Raw genomic sequence first — 24,500 nt, 5'->3', positions numbered from 1 at the left:
TCCTTCCTTCCCCCCCCCCCTTTTTTTCCCCTCCTTCCTTCCCCCCCCTTTTTTCTCCTCCCAGTCGCTGCGAACCGCGCAGGGAGGGGCGCAAATGGGCGCGCGGCCCTTGCGCGCTGCTTTGGGAGGAGGATGATACTTACAGAAAGGGGATACTTTGGGGGGGACACCCCCAGGGGGAGGGCAACCCCCCCAGGCCGCCCCCCCTCGCCGAGGTCCCAGTGGGATGCGCGGGGCATTGCTGCCCTCTCCCGGGTTGCACCCGCACTGCGCACCCCCTCCTTAGGGATGCAGGATTTGGGGACACACACCCCTCTCTGCAGCCCCACCGCCCCCAGTCTGGGGTGCACATCATCACCCTCTGCAGCTCAACATCCCTGCGCCCTCACACACCCCCATGGAGCCAAGTATCCCCATGGAGCCAAGTATGCCCACGGAGCCAAGTATGCCCATGGAGCCAAGCACGTCCTTTTTTCCTTTTTTCCCCCCACTTTTAACTCATTTTTTCCTAAATCAAAAGCTCTGTCTGAGGCCTGGAAATAACCCTGCTCCTCCAATTTTTTTGCATCCCCTCTTGGCCATGTCCCAGAAAGAATGCCAGGTGGAAAGGTGGTGACCAAGTGCCTTGGGACACTGGTGGCAGAGCAGGGAGCTGCCCCCCAACTTCCTGAGCACCCTGTAACCTTCCCTCCCCACAGCCCCACAGAGCATCTCCCCAGCACCAAGTCTCTGTCTCTGTTAATGTTCCTGGAGCTGGGTAGATACAATATAATTAAAGTAGATAATACCAGTGATGTTTGTTATGACACCGTGTTTTTCTGAGTGAGGAGTGAAGGGTTAACTCCAGGGAATTGGGAATATTGCTTGGCTGCTAATAACACGTGAGTCATCAATGGAATAACACATGGGTGCAGGGACATGGGTGCAGGGAGAGACCCAGCACCTGGCTTTACAGCAGCCCTTTGACTCGCCTGTGTGGGGCAGGTTGGGGTTTCACATGTGTTTTTGGATCAACAGGCAGCAAGGAAGGAATCTGAACTCCAGATGAGTGTTGGCCACCCCAGCTTCGTTGCTAAACTGGGATGAACTGGTGAGCTGGGGTCAAGCTGAGAGTCGTCTTCCAGCTGGGACCTACTGCAACTTGGAAAGGTGTCAGATCCATCCCCTCCATGCACCCCAGTGGGATCAGCAGGGCTGGGTATGGGACTGGCTGGACTCTGCACACCCCAGATAAGGATGGGGAGCAGGCTGCACTGCTCCTGGAAGCAGAGCAGAGTGGAGGCCTGGGCTCCAGCCCGGTCAGCAAAGGAATCTGCACACGCAGACAGGATCGCTGCAATAGCTGGTGGCTGAGTGAGCAACTTTGCAGGCTTCCTCGTCCCCTCGCCCTGAATGTCAGCTTTGAATTTTCTTGCTATTTTTAGGGACAGTTCAAAAAAAACCAAAAATCACTGAGGAAGATCCCTCCCTTCTTGCTGTGCAGGGCTCTGCGCCCCATGAATATTGCATGGCTGTGGATCACTATACCTGTGCAGGGATGGGGGGAGAGGGACAGAGGGACAGGGCAGGGAAGAGAGAGAGGTCATGCAAAAAACATGACATCGCAAGCAGAATGGGTTATAATGTAAAAGATTTATTAATTTAATCCAAAGCATTAAAAGGTCATGTATTAATCAAAGAGATGCTTAAAACTGTCAAAGTCCTTTGTCAGGTTTGAAGTGCATCTCTATAGTTATCATAAAATATATATATCAGTCTGGCATGGAGCCCCAGGCAGGGCTAGGGGAAGATGAGGAGTAAAATGAGGCACTTCCCAGTGGGATAGACACCCCCATCTGGCCCTGCCAGACTCCCACGGGTGCCCAGCAGCCCCATGCTGAACTGGGTGCTTTGCTGGTAATCCTGCTTGTTTCCAGGCCTGGATTTGTTCCTTCTCAAGTCAGGCTTGCACCGTGCGGTTGTTTGGGGGTTGGGTTTGGGGTCTGAGTTTCGAGTAGACATGGATGCGATGAGTTTGCGAGCAGGGTCCCCCACTTGGGACACAAGTCACGGGTGACTCATGGGCACAGGTGACTCCCAGCCACGGCAGGGGACATCGGGGCAGGCAAGCTGTACCCATGCCACTCGTGTCACAGCTCCGTGAGTGCTCAGCCCGGCCAGGATTTCTTTTCAGCTGGGGAGGTGGGTGGCGGAGGCGGGTCCCCAGGGCCACTCGGGTCACCCGGGCACCCTGTCACCTCTCCCAGCCAAGTGCTGCGTCAGCAGCGTTGGCGTGGACTTACGCTACCATCTAGTGGCTGCTTTGCCACCGCTGTCCCCTTTCATTCCTTGTCCCCGCAACCCGCCCCCTCCCCAAACCCGGGGAGAGAAGCCACCCCCTGGCCAGGACCAGGGTGACCTCCTGGGTTTGTACCCCCACGCTGGGGCTGGCTGGGCTGAGGGGGGGGGTGGTAGCAGTTGTCACTCCGAAACTGCAGGGGTGGGAGCAGGAGTTTAGGAGGCAGTGAGGTGCTTTGGGGGAGATCTGGGGGTGCACGGGGATAGAGGGGCGAGGAGACAGAGAAAAGTGTTTGATACTTTGCTGGGATATAGAAGTTGCCGTTGCGGGGAGCGCAGCCCAGAGACCCTGATGGGGTTTGGGGGGGTCCTGCACCTCCAACGTCCGTGGAGAGTTGAGGCCAGCCAGATTTTACCTCCATAAATGTAACTGCGGCAGAAGAGCTCAATTCATCCTTGAATTCCAGCCCCGGGCTGCCCCGAAGCAGCAGCAAAACCAGTTCGGATTTCTCCCAATAAAACCATTTCTGAGCAGCCCCGTGGCCGGCAGAGCGACGCTCCCGCTGTGCCTCCTCCCCATCGCCTGTGTTTGCATTGTCACCTGACCATTTCCACACCAGGAAAACCTCCGTCCCCAAATCCTGCTGGGGGACATCGCTGTCATAGGTGCTGCTGTTTTCAGTGCACAGCTGTTCCTAATTATCTGTTGTTTCTCCATGGAAAAAGGTGTCCCTCACAGTGATTGGTGCTGAGCTGCTGGGTGATTACAGATAAATCCACTAGTGCCTCAGTTTCCCCTCTGGGGGGACAGCGCCTGCAGGCTTGGACCAGCAGGCTCAAGCCTGGTCAAGTCTAAACCCATATTTTTGGCCATTTTCCACTGTTGTCTGGCCATTGCTGCTGTGGAGACGTGGCTCTGATCCACGACCCAGGAGCTCTGCGGGTTCTGCCAGTCCCTGGGGAGCTGGGACCAGAGGCCACAGGGACAAACACTCGCCCTGCTGCGGGTGGGGATGGCTCCTTCCCGGTCACGAGGGTCCCCGGCAGAATCTCGGGGCGAGTGGGCCCCCGGGGAGAGTGGCAGTGCCGCGGGTCCCTTGTGCCAGGGTCTGCAGCGCCGGCCATCTGCAGCGTCCTCACACCTGCGCCCTGGCAGCGGGTGAGCTCGCAGGCTCCAGACCCCCCTGCCGTGCGTGACCCAGGCTGGCCCGGCGCTGGCAGAGCGCTCAGCCAAAGCGGGGCCACATGGGCTGGGCAGGGTGTGAGGGTAGGAGCGGGTAGGCAGGGCTGGGCACGATAGGGATGGGGGTCCTGGGGAGCATCGGGGAGACCTGAAGACCCTGGATTAACCTTCGGGCGCAGGGCAGGGGAAGTGGTGCTGAGCTGTTTTCGCTCCCCTCTGGAGGTGCTGCAGCTGCAGTGCTGCCTGTGCTACTGCAAAGACCAACCAGCGGGGAGGGGAAGGGGCCAGAGCTGAGCCCCCAGCTCCGAGCTTTGCTCTGCCCTTCAAGCACCCAACCCATGCATCGGAGCAAAAATGAGCCTGCAGAACCTTCGGGGAGGGTCCCAACCTCTTCCTCCATATCCCCATTGCTCCTGGCCCCGGGGTGGACCCTACTGGGAGCTGCAGGAGCTCTGTGAGGGGTGACCCCGGCTGCGGGCTGTGGCTGTGTCCACCTGTAGTCGTCCCTCCACCCCTGATCAATATCGCCCGGCACTAACACAAGTGTGGCTGTGCCCGGGGCTGCCCAGCGCCAACCACCTCCTTTCCTCGGCTGTCCCTGCTACTCAATCTGCTCTGCCCCCCAGCCCTGGGCAGCCTGCCACCCCACGCGGCCAGGAGCCTGGCCCTTCCCGGGGGATCTTTTCCCGGGCTGGGGAAGCAGGGGCACATCCAGCCCTGCTCCACTCCACCGTGTGCTCGGGGGATCCAAAGCCCTTGTAGGAGCTGGGGTGAAGCAGGAGCTGTGAAGATGCCTGGTGGTACACAGGAATGGTGGCATGTTCCCAAACCTCCCAGTATACCCCAAAGCCCCTGGTATGTCCCCAAACCCACTGGCATCCACCCCCTGCCCCCCTCCCCGTGTGCCCAGTGTCTTCCTCACAGCCTGAGCCCCCCTGGCTGGGGTGGGGGCCAGTCCCTCCTTCCCACCAGTGCTGAGGAATTCATTACCGGCACAGCTGGGCCCTGCTGGGGAGGCCAAGCTGCAAGGAAAATTAACCTCTTCCTCCCCAGCCTGCAAGCACAGGATCCCTCCTTGTCACAGCTGGCAGCAAGGGACAGTCCCCTCTCGGGGTGGGGTGCTGGGGGGCTGCGGGGTGCTCTGCGTGGAGGTAGCTTTGCAAACCCAAATGCTTCCCAGCTCTGAGTTTCCTGGCTTTTATTCGCAAAGGAAGCTGGTGTGTCCCCTCCCCAAATGGCCTTGAGGGCGGGGGGGGGGGCGGGGCTTTCTCTGCTCACCCCGTGGAGAAGGCCCCCCAAACTTGTGCCCTGGGGATAAAGGGGGTGAGGGGGCATCACTCAGTCCTGGCTTGGCTGAACGTGGGAGCCCCCCCGGATGGGGATGTGTGTTCCCACCTCAAATCCTATAACCTGGTGTTGTCCCCCAGCTCTAACCACCCCCCAGTGCTTATGGCCATCCGGTGCAGCCTGTCTCTCTTGGGGGACGCAGGGGCAGAAGGACCCGGGCTGCCCCCAGTTTGTTAGAAAGGTTTTATTTCTCTGTATTTACAGACTTCATTAAAAAAAATAAACAACAAATCCCTCCCCTGCCCTTCTCTCCCCCACCTCCGCCATGGCACTGCCCACCCTCAGCCCTGCCCTGGGGTTATGGGGGTCTCCAGGCCCCGGGGCACAGGACTGGGACCCCACTCAAGAATGGGAGTGCCTGGAGGGGCAGAAGACCGGGTGGCACCCTCCTCCCCCAGAGCCATTACATTCACATTGACCCCCAAGTCCCCTCCCCCCAGTCCCCCCTTAATTCCTGCCGCAGGAGGTTGAGCCAAGCTGCAACCAGGACCCCCCCGAGTGCTGTGGGGCTGACCCCATCCCGTACCCTCCTCCTGTCCCCACGTGTCAGCAGGGAACAGCCCCTGGGGCAGACCTGCCCCCCACCCTGCCCCCCCAGACCCCTTGAACCCCCCCTGGACTCCTTGTGTCCCCCCCTCAGGACCCCCTGTCTTCCCAGTGCAAGCAGAGTTTTATGGCTTTCAGCACTTGGCTCTACTATAAAGCAGAGGAGATAAGGGGTGGGGATGATAAGGGAGTCCCTCAAATACTGGGATCCCTTGGTGGGGGCGATGGCTGCCGAGGGGGAAGCATATAAAATCTTATAAATTAAAATACATGTAAAGGGAGGGAGGGTTGAGGTGACCTCCCTCAGGTCAGTGCCAGGATTTTGGGGGCCTGAATCCCACCCAGCTGTGCTCCCAGAAGAGATTGGCGTTGGCATGGGGAGCTCCCCCTGATCCCTCTGCTGCTGTGGGTCTGGAGGTGTCTGGGGGATTCACAGGGATACCCCACTCTCCTCCCTGCAGCCAAAGCCCTTCTCAGGTTCAAAGATGGGTATGAAGGCAATAAAGGTAGTGGGGAAGGGGGGATCTGGGGGGCACAGTTTTGGCTCCTCTCTAAGTCCAACATCCTTGTGCAAAGCCCCATGCCATCCCTGGGGCACCCTGAGCACCCCCTGACAGGCATTTTGGGGGGGCACAGCCAAAGGAAGCCTAAAGAAAAGAGGAGATTCACCCCAAAGCCACCCTAGAGCTTCCTAGGGGTGCCAGCGCCAGGTCACTGGTTGTCTCCTGGCTGGTACTGGGGCTCGGTGGCAGTAAAATAGTCCTCGAGGAAGGACTGGAGGTACTCGAAGGTGGGGCGTTCCTCAGGTTCCCGCTTCCAGCACTGCACCATCACCTCGTGCAGGGATGGGGGGCAACTTCCCGGGCACTGCATGCGGTATCCCCGCTCCACCTGCTCCAGCACCTCTCGGTTGTTCATCCCTGTGTGACAAGAACCCTCTGCTCAGTGACAGCTCCCCCACGGGATGAGCCAGTAGGCAAACTGAGGCACCCAGTGGCATTGCCCTGTGGTTTGGGTAGGAGCCTTGCTGAGGAGGGTCAGCACCTGTCTGCGCCCTGCCCAGCCCACCCCAGGGGTGCCCCTGCCCCAGTGAGCCATACCTGGGTAAGGCACCCGGCCTTTGGTCACCAGCTCAGTCAGGAGGATGCCGAAGGACCAGACGTCTGACTTGATGGTGAACCTCCCAAAAAGTGCAGCCTCTGGAGCTGTCCACTTGATGGGGAACTTGGCACCTGCAAGGGGAGACAGGCAAGCCGTGGCTGGGGCTGCACCCACTGGGGACACCCTGCACCTGGGGTACCCATCATTTGGGGCATCCATCACTCAAAATACCCACCCCCTGGCATTGCACCCATCTCCTACAATACCCATTCCCTGGGGTACCTATCCTCTGGGACACCCATACCCTGGGGTGAGCCAAGGTATCCATCACCCAAAATACCTACAATTCTGAGTGTCCATCACCCAGGATACCCATCCTCTGGTGCACTATTATTTGGGGCACCCAGCCCTGGGGTTGACCATATTCAGGCTGCGGGTGGGACACAGTATGGATGGCACAATGCAGGGGTCCCTACCCTGCCGTGCCGTGTACTCGTCGTCCTCAATGAGGCGAGCGAGGCCAAAGTCAGCAATCTTGCACACAAGGTTGTCTCCCACCAGGATGTTGGCAGCTCGGAGATCCCGGTGGATGTAGTTCATCCGCTCAATGTATGCCATGCCTGCTGCAATCTGAGGGGGATGAAGCAGTGAAGACCCCCGCAGTACACCCCTGGGGAGTCCCTGCACCAGCCCCCCAGTACCTGGGCAGCCATGTCCACCAGCTGAGGCAGCTTCAGGTAGCGGCCATCCCCATCCTTCAAGAAATCCAACAAGCTGCCTGCAGGCAGAAAAGGTCCCTGTCAAAGAGTCCCAAAACCCCAGGGTACCCTCCACTGTGAGCCCCCTGCCCTAACACCATGCCCAAGCAGGTACCCCTGCTCACCCTGGCTCATGAACTCGGTGACGATGTAGATGGGCTCCTCTGACACCACGGCGTAGAGCTGCACCAGCTTGTCGTGCCGAAGCCGCTTCATGATCTGAGCCTCCTCCAGGAAAGCCTCGGGGGACATGGTCCCTGGCTTCAGCGTCTTCACTGCCACCTTTGTGGTGCCGTTCCATGTGCCTGGGTTGGGGACACAGAGTCACCAGGAGCCCAGGGGACAGCCAGCCCTGGTGGGGCCAGGATGGAGGGGTGCGTGGGTGCGTGCTTGCATGCATATGTGGATGGATGGATGGATGGATGAGCAAAGAATCAGAGCAGGACAAGGAAGGGATCCCCTAGGGGGGATTGTGGTCCCACTACATCCCACCCAGGACAAGGAGTTCCCCTCAGCTCAAGACATCTATGAGCTCCTCTCCTAATACCAACCTCACCCCATTCCCAAATGCTTTGTGGATCCCGTGCCAAGCTTCCGTCTCCCCCACACCAGTGGGTACCACCTAATACCCTGTGATGCTCCCTGCCAGGTCAGAACAAGGCTTCTCCTGCCCCCCATGTCCCCTCCCAGCCGGCTGGGCCAGCCTTACCCATCCACACGTCTCCGAAACATCCCATGCCGAGTTTCTTGTCAAGGGTGATGGATTCCCGCACTATCTCCCAGGCATCCTTGGCTAATCCCAGGGTCTGGGGCTTCATAGTGGGGCACGGGTGGGTGAGCAGATGGCACAACCCGTCGTTGTACTCTGCAGGGGATGGGGGGCAGGCAGGAAGGAGGAGCAGGGAGGGGATATGATGGGATGAAGGCAGCATGCATGAATGGAGGGAGCACAGGACGCCAGAGGAAGAGGATGACAAAGGTGGCACCCCCCAGCCTGGTCTTGCAATCCCATCTGCAATGGGGGTCTGCTTGCCCCCATGCAGAGGTGACATGGGGCATCTTGGGGTACCCGATGTGAACCCAGAGCAGGACATGGGATAATTTCTCATGCTGGCAAATCAGTGTCACTCAGCCTGACCTGGCAGGCAGCAGTTGTCCTGGAGGAGTGCCAGGCCTGGGGGTACCCCCGTGTCCCCCCTGCCTTTTGCCCTGGCTTGCCCTCTGGGCCCTACCCATCCAGACTTCCCCGAACTGCCCATTTCCCAGCTTCTTGAGGAGCTGGAGGGACTCGCGGGGGATCTCCCACACGTCTTTGGTTTTGACTGAGAGGTCGGCCAGTTTGGGGGTTCCCTTGTGGCACGGCATGGCCAGGCGGCAGCACAGCCCGGCTGCCCTCTCTGTGGCACCGGAGCAGGGGGACAAGAGTCAGTGTGGGCACGGACCCCCACCAGCCCTCTGCCCCCCTGCCACCACCCCAGGTGTCACCAAGGCTCCTGTGTCACCTAGTCACCCCCAACATACACATGCAATCCCCTCCACCTGTCCCAGGGAGAGCCCCACACCCCCTCAGCTGGGCTGGACCCCCAATCCTCCTTGCTGCACCCAGGGAGTGGGTGATGCCCACCCACTGGAGACAGTGGGAAGTCCCTGCACCCTCGACATGGAAAAGGGGAAGACCCCCAGGGAGTCCCCTAATGATACTACCAGAACAGCCCCCTCCTTCCCCTGTTCAACCCTGTCAGCCCAGTCTCTTACCAGAGGGTCTTCTGGGCTTTCCCTACCCGTCCCATCGCCCCCCTTGTGCCCCCCACCCCACCCTACCTATATAGTGCTGGACCAGCTGCTGGACAGTGTCAAACTGGGCACGGGTGGTGATGTAGTACCCCCCATTATCCAGTTTCCGAATCTTATAGTGCTTCACGTGGTCTCCCTTGGCTTCATCCCAGTCCCGGATGGAGAGGGAGTAGGCACCTACATGGGGATATGAGTCAGGGAGGGATGTGGGGCACAGCCCCCAGTGTTCTATCCCCATCCCTGTACCTTTCGTTGTCTCACTCTCCCGAATGAGGAAGGTGCCCCTGGAGTTGCCGTGGCACAGTAGCTGCCGCTCTGCATCCTTGCGCCCGATCTTCCCAAAGTACCACCTGCCACAGTGACAGGCTCAGCGCTGGGAGCGCACCACCGAGGAGCACCCATGGGACCTCCAAGCATTGCGGCACTGCCGGGGCTCACGAGGACAGCTGGGCCTGAGGCAGGTGTGGTTGGGGTTTCCCCCCCTTTTCCCATCCCTTTTCCCCCCCTTACTCACTCTTCCGCCTGGATGGAGTCCACAGGGGCCACATAGTTGCTGGGGATGTAGCCTGTGACACCTGAGCTCAGTGACCTGGCCTCCCACCAGTCTCCCTCCCTGGACAGGAAAGCAGAGAATGTGGATGAGTAGGGACAGACAGACAGACCTGGCCACCGTGTGCCTTCTCACCCAGCACGCAGCACCCCCAGACCCTGCTCTCCCTCACCCCTCTCTGCTGAGACCACCCAGCTCAGGACATGTGGCCCTGGTAGCCAGCAATGGAGCCCAGGCAGAGCTTGTGTCCCCAGACTGGGTCCTGCAGGGGATACCCAAGGCACAGAGGCACCTCCCTGAGGTGGTATGGGGGTGCTGGGGGTGGCAGGAGGTCTGGTGGGGGCAGGCCTCACGTGTTGTTGATGATGTGGAATTTCTCTCCTTTCTGGAATGTCAGGTCATCCTCTGTCCTGGCCTCATAGTCATACAGGGCAATGAAGAGTGTCACCCCCCCACCTGTGGCACACAGAGACGACCACAGTGACCCCAGAGTCCACAGTCCAGGGGTGCAGCTCCACCCCCCTCCCCATCATCCAGCCACCCTGCTGACCTGTGATGCCCCCACTCCGCGTTTGCAGCATGTCGGAGGTGAAGCTCCCTGGCCCTGCAAAGGACGGGGCCGAGGGCACCACTGGCCCCTGGAAGTTGTTGAAGTCAGGGATGCGGGTGAAGATGGCCCCTGGCTGCGTGGGGTCAGGGTCGTACTGGGAGGCAGGGGGCTGCAGGGAGCCCCCGTCACCCCCTGCCTGCCCTTTGCCAGCCCCCTTCTCTTTGCAGGGCACACAGCCCATCCTGGGCACCGCCTGCGGGACAGAGGGTCTGTGAGCCCCATGCACCCCCAGCAGGGCACACACGGGAAGAGGCACTGGGGTGCACCCCGCCGGCCTCAGGAGGTCCTGCCACCCCCCAGCTCAGCACGCTGGGTGACAGGGGGACACCGGGGTTCCCATGGGCACTGCCAGGGGCAGGGACCCACTATGAGGAGGGCTGTGCTGCCCGGGGTACCCCATGTGCCCCCGGCACCCGTGGTGCTCCACGGCGGCTCCACTCACTGCGACGGCTCCTCAGGTCACTTCAGCTGCTTCATGTCGCCTCAGGGAGGAGAAGAGGCACCTGTGGACACCAGGGCGGGCATCAGGCAGGGGCAACACCCTTGCATGGGTTGAAACAGCCTTCCCATGGGCTGTACCACCCCTAGAAGGGATAAAACACCCCTGTACAGGCTGCAACACCCCTGCATAGACTGAAATACCGCTGCCATGGGCAGTAACACCACTCCAGGGGCTGAAATACCCTTTCAGGGCTGAAACACACCTGCATATGCCGAAACACTTCTGCCAAGGGCAGAACTCTGAATAGGTTGAAACACCCCCAAACAGGATGCTACACCCCTACCCTGGGCTATAACACCTCTACACAGGCTGCAACACCCCTGCACGAGCTAAAGTGATCTGCATGATCTGCAACACCCCCACAAAGCTGCAACACTTCTCTGAGGGCAGCAACACGCCTGCATGGGTTAAACCACATCCTCGAGCGTGTTTTTCTCTCATTGTGTCCTCGCCACACCACTCACGTCCCTCTGGGCCAGCTGCATCCCCGAGACTGAAGGGGAGCCAGGCCTGGTGGGAAGGAGTCCCTGAATTGTCCCCATCCTCACACCCTCTGCTTGGTGGGAAGTGGGTGTTTTGGGGAAGAAGGTCCCCACTCACACTGCTGCGGTCAGCACAGGCTCTTCCAGGCACAGGTGGTGAGAAGGTGTCACGGGGTGGGGGAGGAGGGAAATTGCACCTCTCCTGCCATGGCTCCAAGGAGACAGTCTGTCCCCATCCCTGTCACTCCCCTGGGTGCTGGCCACCCACCCACACCAGTCTGCCCAGTTTGCACTGGGCAGAGCACTCCAGTTTGCAACATGCCAGAGGTTGCTCTGTCTCCAGTTGAGAGCAGAGGGAAGGTGTAGGAAGGTGTCCTGTCCTCTGCACTCCAGTGAGCAGGAGGAGACAAAGGTTTTGGAGTGGATGAGATGTTTCAGGCAGGTCTTCCCCATCATGGTTATTGATTCCCTTTCCTCTCTCAGTAAGGGTGCAAAGAGCCTGGCTCTACCCTTCCATCTCTGCTTTCGACACCAGTGGTGTGGTAAGGCCGTGGCCGTTGCCGGCAGGGCAGCATTGCCAAATCCAAGCAAACTTGGCTGATTGGGGATTTTATTCTTGCTGATAATTAGTGGCTATTTCAACTGACAAACAACCCTGGCTCTCACAAACCCTGTCCACTCTGTGTGGGAATCACTCACGCACCATGTTCGGAAACTTTCCATTTTGCTGAATTTCAGTGCTGAGCAGGCAGTGGAGCTGCCACAGCTGCCAGCAGGGATGGGGCTTGCAGGTAGCATCTTTCAGGCAAGTGCAAGCCTGCAGTATCACAGCATTGAGGATTTAGGTGCTGTGCAGCAGTGTTGCACCCAGGCTTCCACTCCCCTGTGCACCCAAAAGCCCCCTGAGCTGATCCCAGGGTTGCCTAGAACCATCCCCTCACACTGTCCATGGGGAGGGGACACAGCTGGCGTCATGTCCGATGGTTGCGTGCTGGCGTCTGGCTCCAGCTTTCCCAGCAAGGAGCTGCGTGGAGCTGGAGAGCAGATGGCAACTGAGCCCTTGCCGCTCCAGCTCCACCGGCACCCGTCCCAGCTGAGCTGCCAGCTCCCGCCCCCGTGCTGAGACCCAGCCAACCTGTCACCCCCGTCCCACAGGGCAAGGCTGGGCACAGAGCAGCCGCATCCCTGACTGCCCATCCATCTGGTCCCCAGACCCCTGGGACACGGGGCAGCTCAGCCCCATCCCCAGCTCCCAGATATGGCACAAAGTCCCTTGCACACACCAGTGTCACACCGCATGTCACCTACAGTGCTGAGGTCTACCTGGGGTCACCTCCATCCCCTTCCTCCATTCCCCTCGTGGGAATAATGGCAGTGGAGAACTCAGGCTCTGACGGGATGCAGCCACACAGAGCAATATGGGGGTGCTGGGAATGTCACACTCCGTGCTGTGGGGACAAGCCATGGTGGCATTTGCCAGACTGAGGGGGCCATGACGCCCCTGGGCAGGAGGCAGCTGCCAGAGGAACTCAAACGGCACCTACACAGTGGGAAGAGGAAGCAGCAGGAGCATGGTGTGGGGGAGGAGGGGGAGGAAGAGGATGGTGCTGTGGCTATCAAGGGGCCAAAGGACTGGCAGGACCCCAAGCCCTGAGGATGGTGGCAGTTGGAGGGGCAGGCATGGATTGCAATAGGGCTGCAGCCCCCTGGGTATCCTGAGTACCCCCATGCCTTGTCCCACACCATCACCCTGAACACCCCCTGTGGTACCTCCTGCCACCCACTCCCTGGGAAGAGGAACTGAGAGGGCTGCACAGCCCAGCCCGGTGCTGCTGGGGTTCCTCTGTCACCCTGCAGCTCTGGAGTTTTCTGCAGCAGGAAAACTGAGGCACGAGGCAGCTGCAGCGCAGAAGCGGGAAGGTGGCTCATTAGGACACAAGACTTGGAGCTGTGTCCCTATCCCATGTCCGATACCCGACAGACCTGGGGAGGGGAGAAGAGGCCACATCTGCCTCCCCCATCTGTTTCTTGTTCCAGCACGGTGGCAGATGCTGGTGTGTCCCTGCCCCTTCCACGCTGCCCCCAGCCCCAGGTCCACCCAGATGATACCTGGAGCCCTGCTCCAACTCCAGTCCTCCCAGTTCACTCAGTGCCTGGTGAGTCCCCTGTGGCTTCCAGGGGGAGAAGGTTCCTCGAGAACAAGGGGTGCAAGGAGGGACAGACACCCCATCCTCTGCATGCCCACAAGAAGGGCTGTTCCCTGGGATGAAAAATGAAGGACTTGCCAGCCCCCAAAAGTGATCTCCACAAGCCCACCTGTCAGCCACCAGGCCCATGTTCCCCCTTGCCCCCCGCCCTGGCAGGAGACGCCCAGGAGAGAGGGAGCCCCCCTTCCCCAACCTTCCAGCCCCATCGTTGTCTGGGAAAGCAGGATTTCCGCTGGAAGAAGCGCAATTCCCGGATCCAAGGGGCTGCAGGGGCGGAGGGAGGGAGCCGTCCAGGGCTCCAAATACAATGTCCCGGGAGGAGTGGGGTGGGGAGGGAATTGTGCAGGGCAGGAAGCAGCGAGTTCCTGTCCCTCCTTGGGACACACCAAGGATCAGGGACGAAGCAGAGCTGCAAGGAGTGGGGGAAGCATCCACTCCGGCTAGGGCCTGACCCCCACCACGGTTCCCCCAGCCCCAGCCACGGAGAGTTCAGCCTCCAACATTGCTCCGGAGCTCTGGCTGGGCTGGCACCCCTTGGGCAACTGCAGGGACAGGGGGCACAGGTGCCCTGGCCTGTCCCCTCCTCAGTGTGGGGCTCTGTCACGGTGAAGGCACAATGTGCTCCGCAGGCTCCCCGACGTGGTGTCACCACCGATTAGTGCTGGGATAGTGAGCTGTAGCTGGTATGTGCCCCTAAAATCTTCACACACACACACACATATACACGACAGCCCCCCGCTGACCTGCTGCCCCCCAGGATGGAGGGAACGGGGGTCTCTTCCCACCCCCAGGCATTTCCCAGGGGAGCAGTAAGGACACAGGGAGGGCAGGACCCCCCAACAGACCCCACCAGTGTCACGGGACACTCTGTCCCCACAGCTCAGTGACTGTCCCATCCGAGACCCAGAGCCACCCCATACATGGAGGGGACATCTCTCGGCAGAACACGGCAAGGGGATTAAGAGACCCCTCCCTTCCCCCCACTACAGGGGTGAGCCCCCCACCACCCTGCATTACATACCGCATGCATCCCTCTTACCGTCAGCCCTCCTGCTCCGGCTGGCATGGACTCCCCGCTCCCACGGGGATCCCGACGGGACCACCGCCTGGGCAGCCACAGCGGCCCCCGCTTCGCCCAGCGCTGGGGGCGTCGGGGCGGGGGCCGTGGGAGAGCGAGAGCGCCCGACCGTGAGCTTCCCCTGTCTCTTCGGCGGCTCTGGCAGCCGAGCCAGAGCTTCCCCTCCCCTCGCCCCCCCTTCCTCCCCGCGCTCCCAGCAATGGTTCATTGCACCAGCCAGCCCAGCCGGGGTGATTGCTGGATCACCGTCCGGATCACCGTCCGGATCGCCCTCCCGACCACCGCGGCACGCTCGCTGAGGACCACAGCCTGCCCGTGGAGGTGGTACAGCGGGGAACAGGCTGGCGTCAGGGGTCTCTGGTTCCCAGCAGCACAACAAGACACTGGCGTGGATTACAGGGCTCTGCCCGCTGGGATTCACCGGAGGTGTGTGCGGATCCAGCCCGTGCCAGGGTGGGGGCTGCCTGCACCCTTCCCCACAGCCTAGCAGTGCCTCCCTGTGCCCCCCGAGGGAGCGTCCCCGGGCAGAGAACAGCAAAGGGACATCAAATTGCGCACAGAGCGCTGTGGCCCTGCAAGGGACAGTAACAAGGTGCTCATCTGGCGGCAGGACACACACAGCAGCCACCCGTCCTGCTGGCATAGGCTCTCAGGGGCAGGGCAGAGCCTTGGAGGGGCACCAAACAGCCCACCCTGCCCGGGGAGTGGCAGGTAACTCTGCGCTGTGTTACACGGAGGTCCCACATGTCCCCCCAAGATGGGGTGTGGTTCTTAGCTGGCCCAAACCAGTGCTGTGCCCATGGATTGCCCACCAGACATCCGACTCCTCATTTATCCCTTGTCCAGATAAAGTTGCTCGTGGGATGACCCCAAGATTTGGCATTGGTCACACCAAGACACAAACTTCAGTGAGCTCTGGGAAAGGGGTAAACCCCTTAGAGTCCTCTCTGAGGCCCCCTGCACCTTCTCTGAGTCCTCCTGGGCTCCCAGCCCGGGTCACTGAGGCACTCACCTGCAGAGAGCACCTCAGGCTTTTGGCACCCTGGCCAAATCAAGGGGTTCTCGGTGGGGTCCCTCCCTGTAGGAACACCCTTTGCAAATCAGGGGTGAGGATAAGCCACCTCTCCAAAGCAGATCCTCCCTGGATGGAAACCAACCCCCGCAACCCCACCGAGCCCCATCCTGCACAGCCCCTAGCCCACTCTCCTGCCATGGGGGACAGGGATATTTTTGGGTGCTCCCCTGCTGCAGCTTCCAGCATGGGACTGTTCTCCCAAGGGGGATGGAGGTGCACAGGGGTGGCAGGGGGTTCTGGCTGTGCTCCAGCCTGGAGCTAGCTCTGTCCCGCTCTGCCACCCCATTCCCCCCACACAGCTGGGCAGGAGTGGGATCCTTCCCCATCTCTCCAGAGCCTTCTTCCTCCCCTTCCCCCCCCTCCTCCTTCTCCTCCTCCTCCTCCTCACCCTGCGGTTAACCCTCACGAGGTGACCTCTTTCCTCTGTGACAGTGAGTCCAGCTTCGATGTTTCCTGTTCTCACGGGGGGGCCGGGGCTGATGAAAGTCCTGCATCCCCACCAGGATGGGGACCTGCTCCCCAGACTGATGTCACTCTTAATTTGTCACCTTCTGACTCATCCTTTAGGGATTAAAAGGGAGCACAGCTCCCCTTTAATCCTGTATTTAGGGGCTTTTGGGGGTCTCTGGGATTTGCTAGGATTTGGATCCTGCTGGGGATGGAGCCAGCACTGCCAGTGTTCCTTCAGGAACAAGAGCTGCTCACCAGCAGATGAGTCCCTCCAGGCTCCCAGGAGCCTCCCCAAATGCATCAGCTCCACAGAGGACACTCAGACCTGCCTGCCCTCCACAAGGTGCTGCCACCACAGGGGACAGGGCAGATCCTGGGGAGTCAGAGAGGGGCTGCCATGGGCTCTCCCACCCCTGGGGTCACAGCCTGGCATGGGACACCCCCTTGGAGTGTAGCCTTGCCCAGAGGGTTCCCTGCGTTCAGGATGGAAATGGGGATGATGGCATATAAACCACACCTCCCCCCCCCCAAAAGCGTTATCATCTCTTCCCCAACACCTGGGGAGGCTGGAGCCCCAGCAGTGAGGAGCAGGGGAACCCCCAAAACCCTCGGATGCAGGTCAGGGGGTGGGAGAAGGCATGTGGCTTCCTTCATCCTGCCAGATGAGGTTCTCCCTTTCATTCTGGCTGCTACCCCATATCTTAGTTTACCCTCTTGTGGTCAGAAAGGCTGAGCATAGAGCGAGAGGGGACAGGGACTGCTTGCTGCCCTGTGCCTGTGAGTCTGAGGGAGCTCAGCCTGTCCCCTTGGGGCTGGCTGTGAGGTGCCCACGTCCCCCTGTGCCCCAGGGCTGGCCCAGACCCCCAGCAAAGTCTTCCCAGTTCTCCCAGTCTCAGCATCTGGCTCGATAATGCCACACTACTCACCCTATAAACCCTCTGCTGCCCATCACCCTGGCACAGGGGCTGCTTGAAAAGACCCCAAGGAGCTCTCCCTTCCCACTCCAGGAGCAGCCCCAAGCACCCTACTGCCCATTTCTCCCTTCCAGGTGCAGAAGAGGCCAGAGTGACAACCCACCCTTCCTGAGGGGAAGGAAGACTGGTTGACCCCAGCTTGGGGGGTCCCCCACAGATCCATGCAGTGCACCCACTCAAATGCTGCTTGAGCCATTTTGGGGCTCATCTTGCACCTCCCATCCCCAGCAGCACCCAGCGTTGCTCCATCTCCCTCCACGGAGGCCCTGCTGAGACATGCTCTCCCTGCCGAGCACCCTGGGGTGCCCGTCCCCCCCAGGCACCACATGATGCCGGTTCCTTCCCTCCTCTGGGGAGGGCCCCGACTTCTGCATTGGCTCTGCCGGGTTCTGCCGCCGCTGGCTCTGGCTTAAAGTTGAGAAGCTGCTGCAGGGTGAGCCGGGACGGCCAGGATGGGTGTTCTCTGCTGGCTCGTGGCCTCTGCATTCTGCATCGCCATCCGGGGTGAGTGGGACTCCCACCCTGGCACTGTCCCTCCTGGGGACACCCAGGGCATGGGAGGGAGAAGGGGGCAGCCCACCAGGCCTCCTCCCGCTGCACTACGGGGGAGGTTGGAGACTGGGGAAGTGGTTTTATTGCTTGTTGGATCCCAAAATTTTCAGTTCCTCCAAGACACAGCTGGGGTGGGTGGCAAAGAGGGCGGGGGGATGTGCCTTAGGGCTTTGTGGGGCTGGGGGCACGAAAATAAGACTAAACGAGGCTTTAACCCAAAGGGTTTAACCCAAGCACGCAGGGCAGCCAAGTGGGAGGGGACAGGGGTGGCAGGGCAGCCATACCTCCGTGGAATCACCTTTCTGGGTGTCCATAAAGCCAAGCAGGGTTGGGGGGTGGCTGGAACTGTTGCTGCTCCTCCAAGTCTGACACTGTCTGTGAATGCCCAGAGGTGGCATGTTATGGGCACCCATGGCACAACCTGGGCTGCAGGTGGGGGTCTGCTCATGCCCACCTCCCCGAGGGTTGGGGGGCAGGTCTGCTCCCCGGGCTGGGCAGGTTCTGTCCGGGGCCTGGCAGGTGCTGCCTGCTGGTTGCTGCTGGCGAGGAGAAGATGCTGAGGGAAGGAAGGACTCTTTCCCAGTGGGTGTGTTGGCGTGGGGTTGCACAAGCTGGGAGCCCAGAGGGAGGTTGGGGTGGTCACTGGGAGATACCAGACAGAACCAGTCAGGTCCCTGGCACCCCTCAACCATGCCCTGTGTGTAGGGGACAGCTTGGCTGTGTCCCACCTTGGAGACATCATCCAAGGCCAGGGCCACCAGTGCTGTGGGTGACACTGGGGTATCACCCCAACAGTCATCCCAGGAACTGAGGTTCCCAGGGGGTGCAACAGTGCAAGGCTTGCTCCAGTGTTATGGAATGTTGTGGCATGGTGCTGACCCTGAGAGGGTGTCAGTGCCTCTGTGTCCCTTGGATGTACCTTTGGGATGAGCTCAGGAACCTCTTTTGGCCAAGCAGGGAAGCCCCAAGCTGCAGGGAAGGGGAGCACTAACTCGGCAGCCTCCTGTCCCCATCTCAGCTGAAGGGGACACACACAGCCCTTCCTCACCCTACTCCTCTCTGCCTTTCAGGACAGGACCATGGGCTCTCCCGCCCACCCCCTCAGTTTGGCTCCATCTACCACGTCCGAGGTAATGGGACCAGGCAGCCCCCTATGCTGCGGGGGAGCAGAGGATGCTCAGCACCAGGCAGGACCAGGCTGTCCCAGTGCCAAACTGGGGCAGGTTCCCACGGCCGAGTGCCTCTCCCTTGCTCATCACCCATGGGGGCAGTGGCTTGGTCAGCTGTGGGTGTGCAGGCTCTGGGGGGTTTGGGGAGGGCTGTTGGGGTGCTGAGGCTTTGGGGCTGACCTGTGTCCTGTGCTGGGCACTCGCAGGAACCATTAAGCTGCCCTATGCTGAGATCGAGGAGCCCTTTGAAGCCTGGTACAACCTGACAGGCAACAAGAGCCGCATCCAGTATTACGGAGGTAAGAGCAGGGCACCCGCCTGCTCCAGCTGCGCCCACCCTGCACCGGCAGGATTCCTGTGCCTCAGTTTCCCTTTCCCTGACACAGGGCAGGTGATAACCTACCAGCTGGCAGCAGTGAAACCCTATGGGATGAGGTACAAGATCACACCAGAGACGACGGAGAAGGAGGTGAACGCCAGGAAATGCTTCCAGCTGCCCGGCTCCAAGGAGGACGTAGTCACGGCTCAGAGCGTCTTCCCCAGCATGAAGGGCTTTAAGGTAGGAAGCATCAGAGCCTGGATCCGACCTGTCTCTCAAAGCATCTCCAGGCCGTGGGAGGAGGTGCTGGGAGATGCTCCTCTCTGTCCGAGGGCTGCAGGGTGCTGGGACAGGCCAGGACATATCCCCGCACCCCAGGGCACAGGGAGGGTCACTTCCCCACCCAGATTGGGGCCAGACTCCCGGCTCCTTTCCCAACTCCAGCCGCCGTGTTAGGACGTGTCACATCCCACACAAACGCTGGCATTTCAGCGTGGTTTGGGCAAGTCTCTGCACTGCAGCTCAGCTTCTGCTGCTGGCCCCAGCCTGCGTCAGGGCTGGGCACGGCACGTGAACAGTGGGGACAGCTGGTTGTGAGGTTGTCACTGAGCTAGGCATGTGCCTGCATGGCAAGAGATTGGAAACACACAGGGAAAACCTGGAATCTTTTGAGGTTTTTGGAGAAGTGGTGCAGCCAGACCCCCCACTATGGGTGCACAGAGGCTGTGCACAGTGGCGTGTCCCCAGGGTACTGCTGAGCCAGAGAGACGGATCTGCCCGGTGTTGCATGCCAAATCCTTGCCTCAGTTCCATCCCACACATGGCTGTGTGCTAATGGCCATGGAGCCACTGGATTCAGCCAGAGAACCCAGTGTGTGCACTGGGCTGTGCAAAGGGGCTGGGTGGGCAGCAGAGCACCCTGGGGAGGCTCAGGTCCCCTCCCTGAGGCCATGTCTCCCCCAGTTCCTGCGGGAGGAGTACTACGACGGCCGGTACTGCGCTGTGTGGCAGAACATCACCCGTTGGGCACAGAAGAAGAACGTCTACACTCTGTGGGTGACCAACTCCAGCTGTGGGGTGGCTCCTGTGCATTACGAGATGCGGGGGTACAACAGCCTGCTGGGCTCCCACTATGACAAGTATGAAATCGCCTACACTGACTTTGACAACAGCTACCCTCCCTCCATTTTCGACCTCCCCGTCAATGGTGAGCCAGGGAGAGCGTCCCCCCTCCATCCTGCCTGTGGGGCTCGGGCTGACACTGTTCCCTCTTTGGTCCCCAGAGACCAAGTGTGGGGTGCTGCCGGGGAGTGTGGCAGAGCATCGGGTGCTGGCAAACCCCATGGAAGACTTGGTAGGACAGCACCAGCCCTGGGCACACCAGGTTTTCCATGACTACCGCCGGCATATGGGGCGGCACTACAGCTCCGTGCAGGAGCTGGAGCACAGGCAGAGCATCTTTGTGCACAACATGAGGTACGGGCAGTTGGGGTGATGATGAACCTCTGGGGGTGCTGCTTACACTGAGGAGGTGGTGGCAGTTCCAGCTGGTGCTGTCCCCACCATGCTGGCAGGTTTGTCCACTCACGGAACCGCGCCGCACTCTCCTACACGCTGTCCCTGAACCACCTGGCTGACCGCACACCCCAGGAACTGGCAGCCCTGAGGGGCCGCCGTCACAGCAGTGCCCCCAACAACGGGCTGCCCTTCCCCACCGAGCTCTACACTGGCATCATCCTGCCCGAGAGCCTTGACTGGCGCATGTATGGTACGTGTGGCGTCGAGGGGACACTGGGCTGCTCTGGGAGTGAGTGCTCCTCACCCCCGAGTGAGGGCCAGTGCTGAGTCCCACAGAGCTCCCCTGCTCTCCACCACTATACTGAGGAGCGTGTGGGGCTGGGCTGTCCCTTGGGGTGCACACCTGTGAGGTTGGTGAGACACTGGACCAGGCTGCACAGAGAACCTGGGGCTGTTCAAGGCCAGGATAGACAGGAGTTGGAGCAACTGGTCTAGTGGAAGGTGTTGCTGCTGATAGCAGGGGGTGGAACAAGATGGTACTTGGTGTCCTTTCCAACCCAAACCATTCTGTGATTCTATGATTAGAGGCAGCTGGGTCAGCACTTGGCCTTGAATTCAGCCTGGTGCCCTAGGGACAGGTGTGACAACTGAAGTGACATCTGGCTTCCCCCATGTCCCCAACAGCTGGAAGTGGCATCCCCAGAATTTGTCCCTACCCAAGTATGGGGGTCCCAGGTTTGCTGGTGTATTCCTCCGCTTCCCAATTAGCACCAAGACCTGGCTGTGCTGCCTTTGGAACTCAACTCCTGCCTTAGTTTCCCTTCCACCTGCCCCCATCACTTGGTGCCAACCCAGTTTCTCATCCCCCACCCTCTTGCCCCCAGGTGCTGTCACCCCTGTGAAGGACCAGGCTGTGTGTGGGTCGTGCTGGAGCTTTGCTACAACAGGAGCCATGGAAGGTGCTCTCTTCCTCAAGGTAGGAGCAAGGCTGTGCCCCACAGGGTGGATGGGGCACCAGGGGGGTGTCTGTCCCCATCCCTGCACTGTGTCCCCCCTGCAGACCGGCGTGCTGACCTCCCTGTCCCAACAAGTCCTCATTGACTGCTCCTGGGGCTTTGGGAACTATGCCTGCGATGGGGGTGAGGAGTGGCGAGCATACGAGTGGATCAAAAAGCACGGGGGCATTGCCAGCACTGAGTCCTACGGCACGTACAAGGGACAGGTGAGGGTGGCCTCTTGTCCCCGATAACCTTCCCAACATCTTGGGGCTTTAAAGCTATTTTAAGACCCACCTGGATGTGTCAGAGGCACTAATGGGCTCTGGAGATGAGGATGTCACCTCGTCCCCAGGCTTCTGTGGCTTAAAGTATTGTCAAAGCCAAGCCCCACGGCTCAGCCAGGTGGTTTTGTCACTGCGTCCCTCAGCTTTTCTTCTTGCAAAACAGTGACAAGACTCCTCCATCCATGTGTGGTGCCATGGGCCACTCCATACCCTGGGGTACTCAGGGATAGAGCAAAACTTCCTGGGGACAGGGATGTGGCAGTTAGATGCAGGCAGCAGCCTTCCATGGCTTTGGGTGCAGAGCCAGCTCCCTGCATTGTGTCCTTGAGCAATTGGGAAAACATCCTCACTACCCTGGGCTTGGGAGGACAGTGGGGTCAGAGCCTGGATGATCTCACAGCCTAAATTCCAGATCACTCCCTGCATTTGCAGGGTCAGGCAGGGTGGGCAGGATCCCAGCAGGATCTTGGGAGTCCTGATGACAGTGTGTGTCCCCTGGGTGTGTAGAACGGCTTGTGCCACTACAACCAGTCTGAGATGCTGGCCAAGATCACGGGCTACGTCAACGTCACCTCGGGCAACATCACAGCAGTCAAAGCTGCCATCTACAAGCACGGCCCCGTGGCTGTCAGCATCGATGCCTCGCACAAGAGCTTCTCATTCTACTCCAACGGCATCTACTACGAGCCCAAGTGCGGTGAGACAGGCAGCACATGGGGCACGGGAGGTCCTGGGTGCCCAGGGAGATGCCAGAGCACCCAGGTCCCATCCTTGTGGTCAAGGGAGGGGTGGAGGGGATGAGCCCTGAAGTCCTCTGCAGCACTGAGGGCAGCCCTGGGAGCAGGGATGTCTGGACTGGGATGTCCTCTGGACAGGGATCTTCTCCAGACAGGGTTGGTCTCCAGAAAAGAATGGTCTCTGGACAGAGATACTCTCCAGACAGGGATGCTCACCACACAGGGATGACCTTCAAATAAGCCCTCTGCCATGTCATTCCCTGCAGACAACACACCAGGATCACTTGACCATGCGGTGCTGGCCGTGGGCTATGGAGTCCTGCAGGGAGAGACCTACTGGCTTATCAAGAACTCCTGGTCCACATACTGGGGCAATGACGGCTACATCCTCATGGCCATGAAGGACAACAACTGTGGCGTAGCCACTGAGGCCACCTACCCCATCCTGGCCTGAGCCACCCTGGCTCTGCAGGGAAAGCCCTGGGTGACATTCTTGGCACTCAGCCCTGGATCAGCCCCTTCAGTGGAGCCATCAGGAAGCCAGGGACACAATGGGACAGGCCCATTTGGTGCTGGATACAAGGCAGGACAGGCATACAGCACTGGGCTTGCCAATAAAGACACTGGAAAAATACTGGGTGGCTTCTACAGGAGGGATTCAATTGCTGCCCACACTGCTGTGCCCCTTGTGCCCCAGTAACACACCCGGTACAGGTCCCTGTCCCCAGGCTGGTTTTCTTGGTCATGTGGGACCCCAGGGGCCTCGTGGGGAGGGGACAATCCTGTCTGGCAGAGCCAGCTGGCTCTTACAGCCAGTCCCAGACACCTGGGGCGAGGGGAGCAGCTTTTCCAGCTCTATCTCTGAGGTGGAGCACAAACAACTCCAGGGATTTCTGCTGAGATGAGAAATTCCTGGCATGGGATATTTGGGAGGGGGAAGGCATCCACCCTCTGCCCCACTGCCCGACTGCCTGTTGTGGCTCCAGGTGGGGATGTCACCAAGGTGTTTGCCAATGCCACCAGTCAGATACCTTCACCCTCTGGGGCTGCTCTCCTTTCACACTGTGGCCATGGCTTGGTTGGGTGCTCTTAGTTTGGCCTCAAGCCATCCTGGAGAACAAGATCAGTGCACAAGGATACTAAAACAGGGTGGGAAGTTGTCTCTGCCCTGATCTTGCTGGTCTCCCATCTTTGCTGGCACATTCCTGGGGCAGGAGGCACCTCTGCAGGGTGGGCAGCCATGGCAGTGGTGGTGGTCCCTGGGGTGGTGCTGCACCCCAGGGAGGTGGTGGAGTCCCCATCTCTGGAGGAGTCCAAGGAATGACTGGACGTGGCACTGGTCTGTGTGACAAGGTGGGGATCAGTCAAAGGGTGGATTCAATCTTGGAGGTGTTTTCTATCCTCAGTGATTCTGAGATTCTCTGACTGAAGCCCCTCAGCACAATGATGCCAGCAATTCCCCTGGTTTTGTGAGCCAGATAGGGTCATCCCTGTGCCAGCTTTTTTCCTCCTGTGCTGCATCAAACTCAACCCTGGGATAGAGATGGCAACCTTGGGGCAATCTTAGCTCCATGCTGGGTGCCAACCCACCCACCCAGAGCCAGGCAGGACATGGGGAATGAGGCAAGACAGAGCTCACCGCCACAAACAGCTCCTGGGAGGAATTCTGTTTCCAGTGAAATGTCTCCTCTGTGGGTGAGAGCATCCAGATCTCTGGGATCAATCTGTCCACACATCCAGAAATTCAGGGTGGGCTGAGTTTGCCAAGCTAAATTATTCTCTGAGGAAGGGTGGCTGGGATTTCAGCTGGGTTTGGTTTTTCGCCCTGCCCTTGGCTGTCCTGGATACAGCATTTCCCCCTGGAGGCAGCTGCACTCCAGCACAGACCTCTGTGCAGCAATGCCAGGTGGCCAGAAAATGTGCTCCAACAGCCCAAAATCTGGCTGCCTTTCCCTGCTAGATGAATTATCCGTGAAAACCTCTCATGGC

General features: G+C 59.9%; 2 protein-coding genes across 15 annotated transcripts; one reads left to right on the top strand and one right to left on the bottom strand.

Annotated features, from left to right (window-relative positions):
* Positions 1-5,424: 5,424 nt before the first annotated feature.
* FGR (FGR proto-oncogene, Src family tyrosine kinase) lies at positions 5,425-14,598 on the bottom strand. 12 transcript variants are annotated; one of them, XM_085081454.1, is made up of 14 exons: positions 14,397-14,598; positions 10,609-10,669; positions 10,107-10,359; positions 9,910-10,012; positions 9,521-9,619; positions 9,253-9,356; positions 9,034-9,183; positions 8,445-8,609; positions 7,922-8,077; positions 7,338-7,517; positions 7,156-7,232; positions 6,931-7,084; positions 6,454-6,585; positions 5,425-6,273 (listed from the first exon to the last, which is right to left on the bottom strand). In XM_085081454.1, exons 3-14 carry the CDS (start codon positions 10,345-10,347, stop codon positions 6,065-6,067), a joined length of 1,770 nt encoding a protein of 589 aa, XP_084937580.1. In that variant the 5' UTR covers positions 10,348-10,359; positions 10,609-10,669; positions 14,397-14,598; the 3' UTR covers positions 5,425-6,064. The 12 variants fall into 12 exon arrangements, with proteins under 12 accessions (XP_084937580.1, XP_084937578.1, XP_084937579.1 ...); XM_085081452.1 differs by lacking the exon at positions 7,922-8,077; XM_085081453.1 differs by lacking the exon at positions 8,445-8,609 and having other exon boundaries at positions 14,397-14,597.
* A 2,691-nt stretch (positions 14,599-17,289) lies between these two features.
* LOC146427658 (digestive cysteine proteinase 1-like) lies at positions 17,290-23,145 on the top strand. Of its 3 annotated transcripts, XM_085081455.1 has the most exons (11): positions 17,292-17,438; positions 18,557-18,616; positions 18,862-18,954; positions 19,042-19,214; positions 19,938-20,181; positions 20,258-20,450; positions 20,549-20,742; positions 21,377-21,468; positions 21,553-21,714; positions 22,282-22,471; positions 22,778-23,145. In XM_085081455.1, exons 1-11 carry the CDS (start codon positions 17,387-17,389, stop codon positions 22,963-22,965), a joined length of 1,641 nt encoding a protein of 546 aa, XP_084937581.1. In that variant the 5' UTR covers positions 17,292-17,386; the 3' UTR covers positions 22,966-23,145. The 3 variants fall into 3 exon arrangements, with proteins under 3 accessions (XP_084937583.1, XP_084937581.1, XP_084937582.1); XM_085081457.1 differs by lacking the exon at positions 22,282-22,471 and having other exon boundaries at positions 17,290-17,438; XM_085081456.1 differs by lacking the exon at positions 18,557-18,616 and having other exon boundaries at positions 17,293-17,438.
* The last annotated feature ends 1,355 nt before the right edge of the window (positions 23,146-24,500 follow it).

The sequence above is a fragment of the Lichenostomus cassidix genome, chromosome 23, assembly GCF_008360975.1.
Source record: "Lichenostomus cassidix isolate B80296 chromosome 23, HeHo_3.0, whole genome shotgun sequence".
Classification (NCBI taxonomy): domain Eukaryota; kingdom Metazoa; phylum Chordata; class Aves; order Passeriformes; family Meliphagidae; genus Lichenostomus; species Lichenostomus cassidix.
This window is presented reverse-complemented; position numbering and strand designations above follow the sequence as displayed.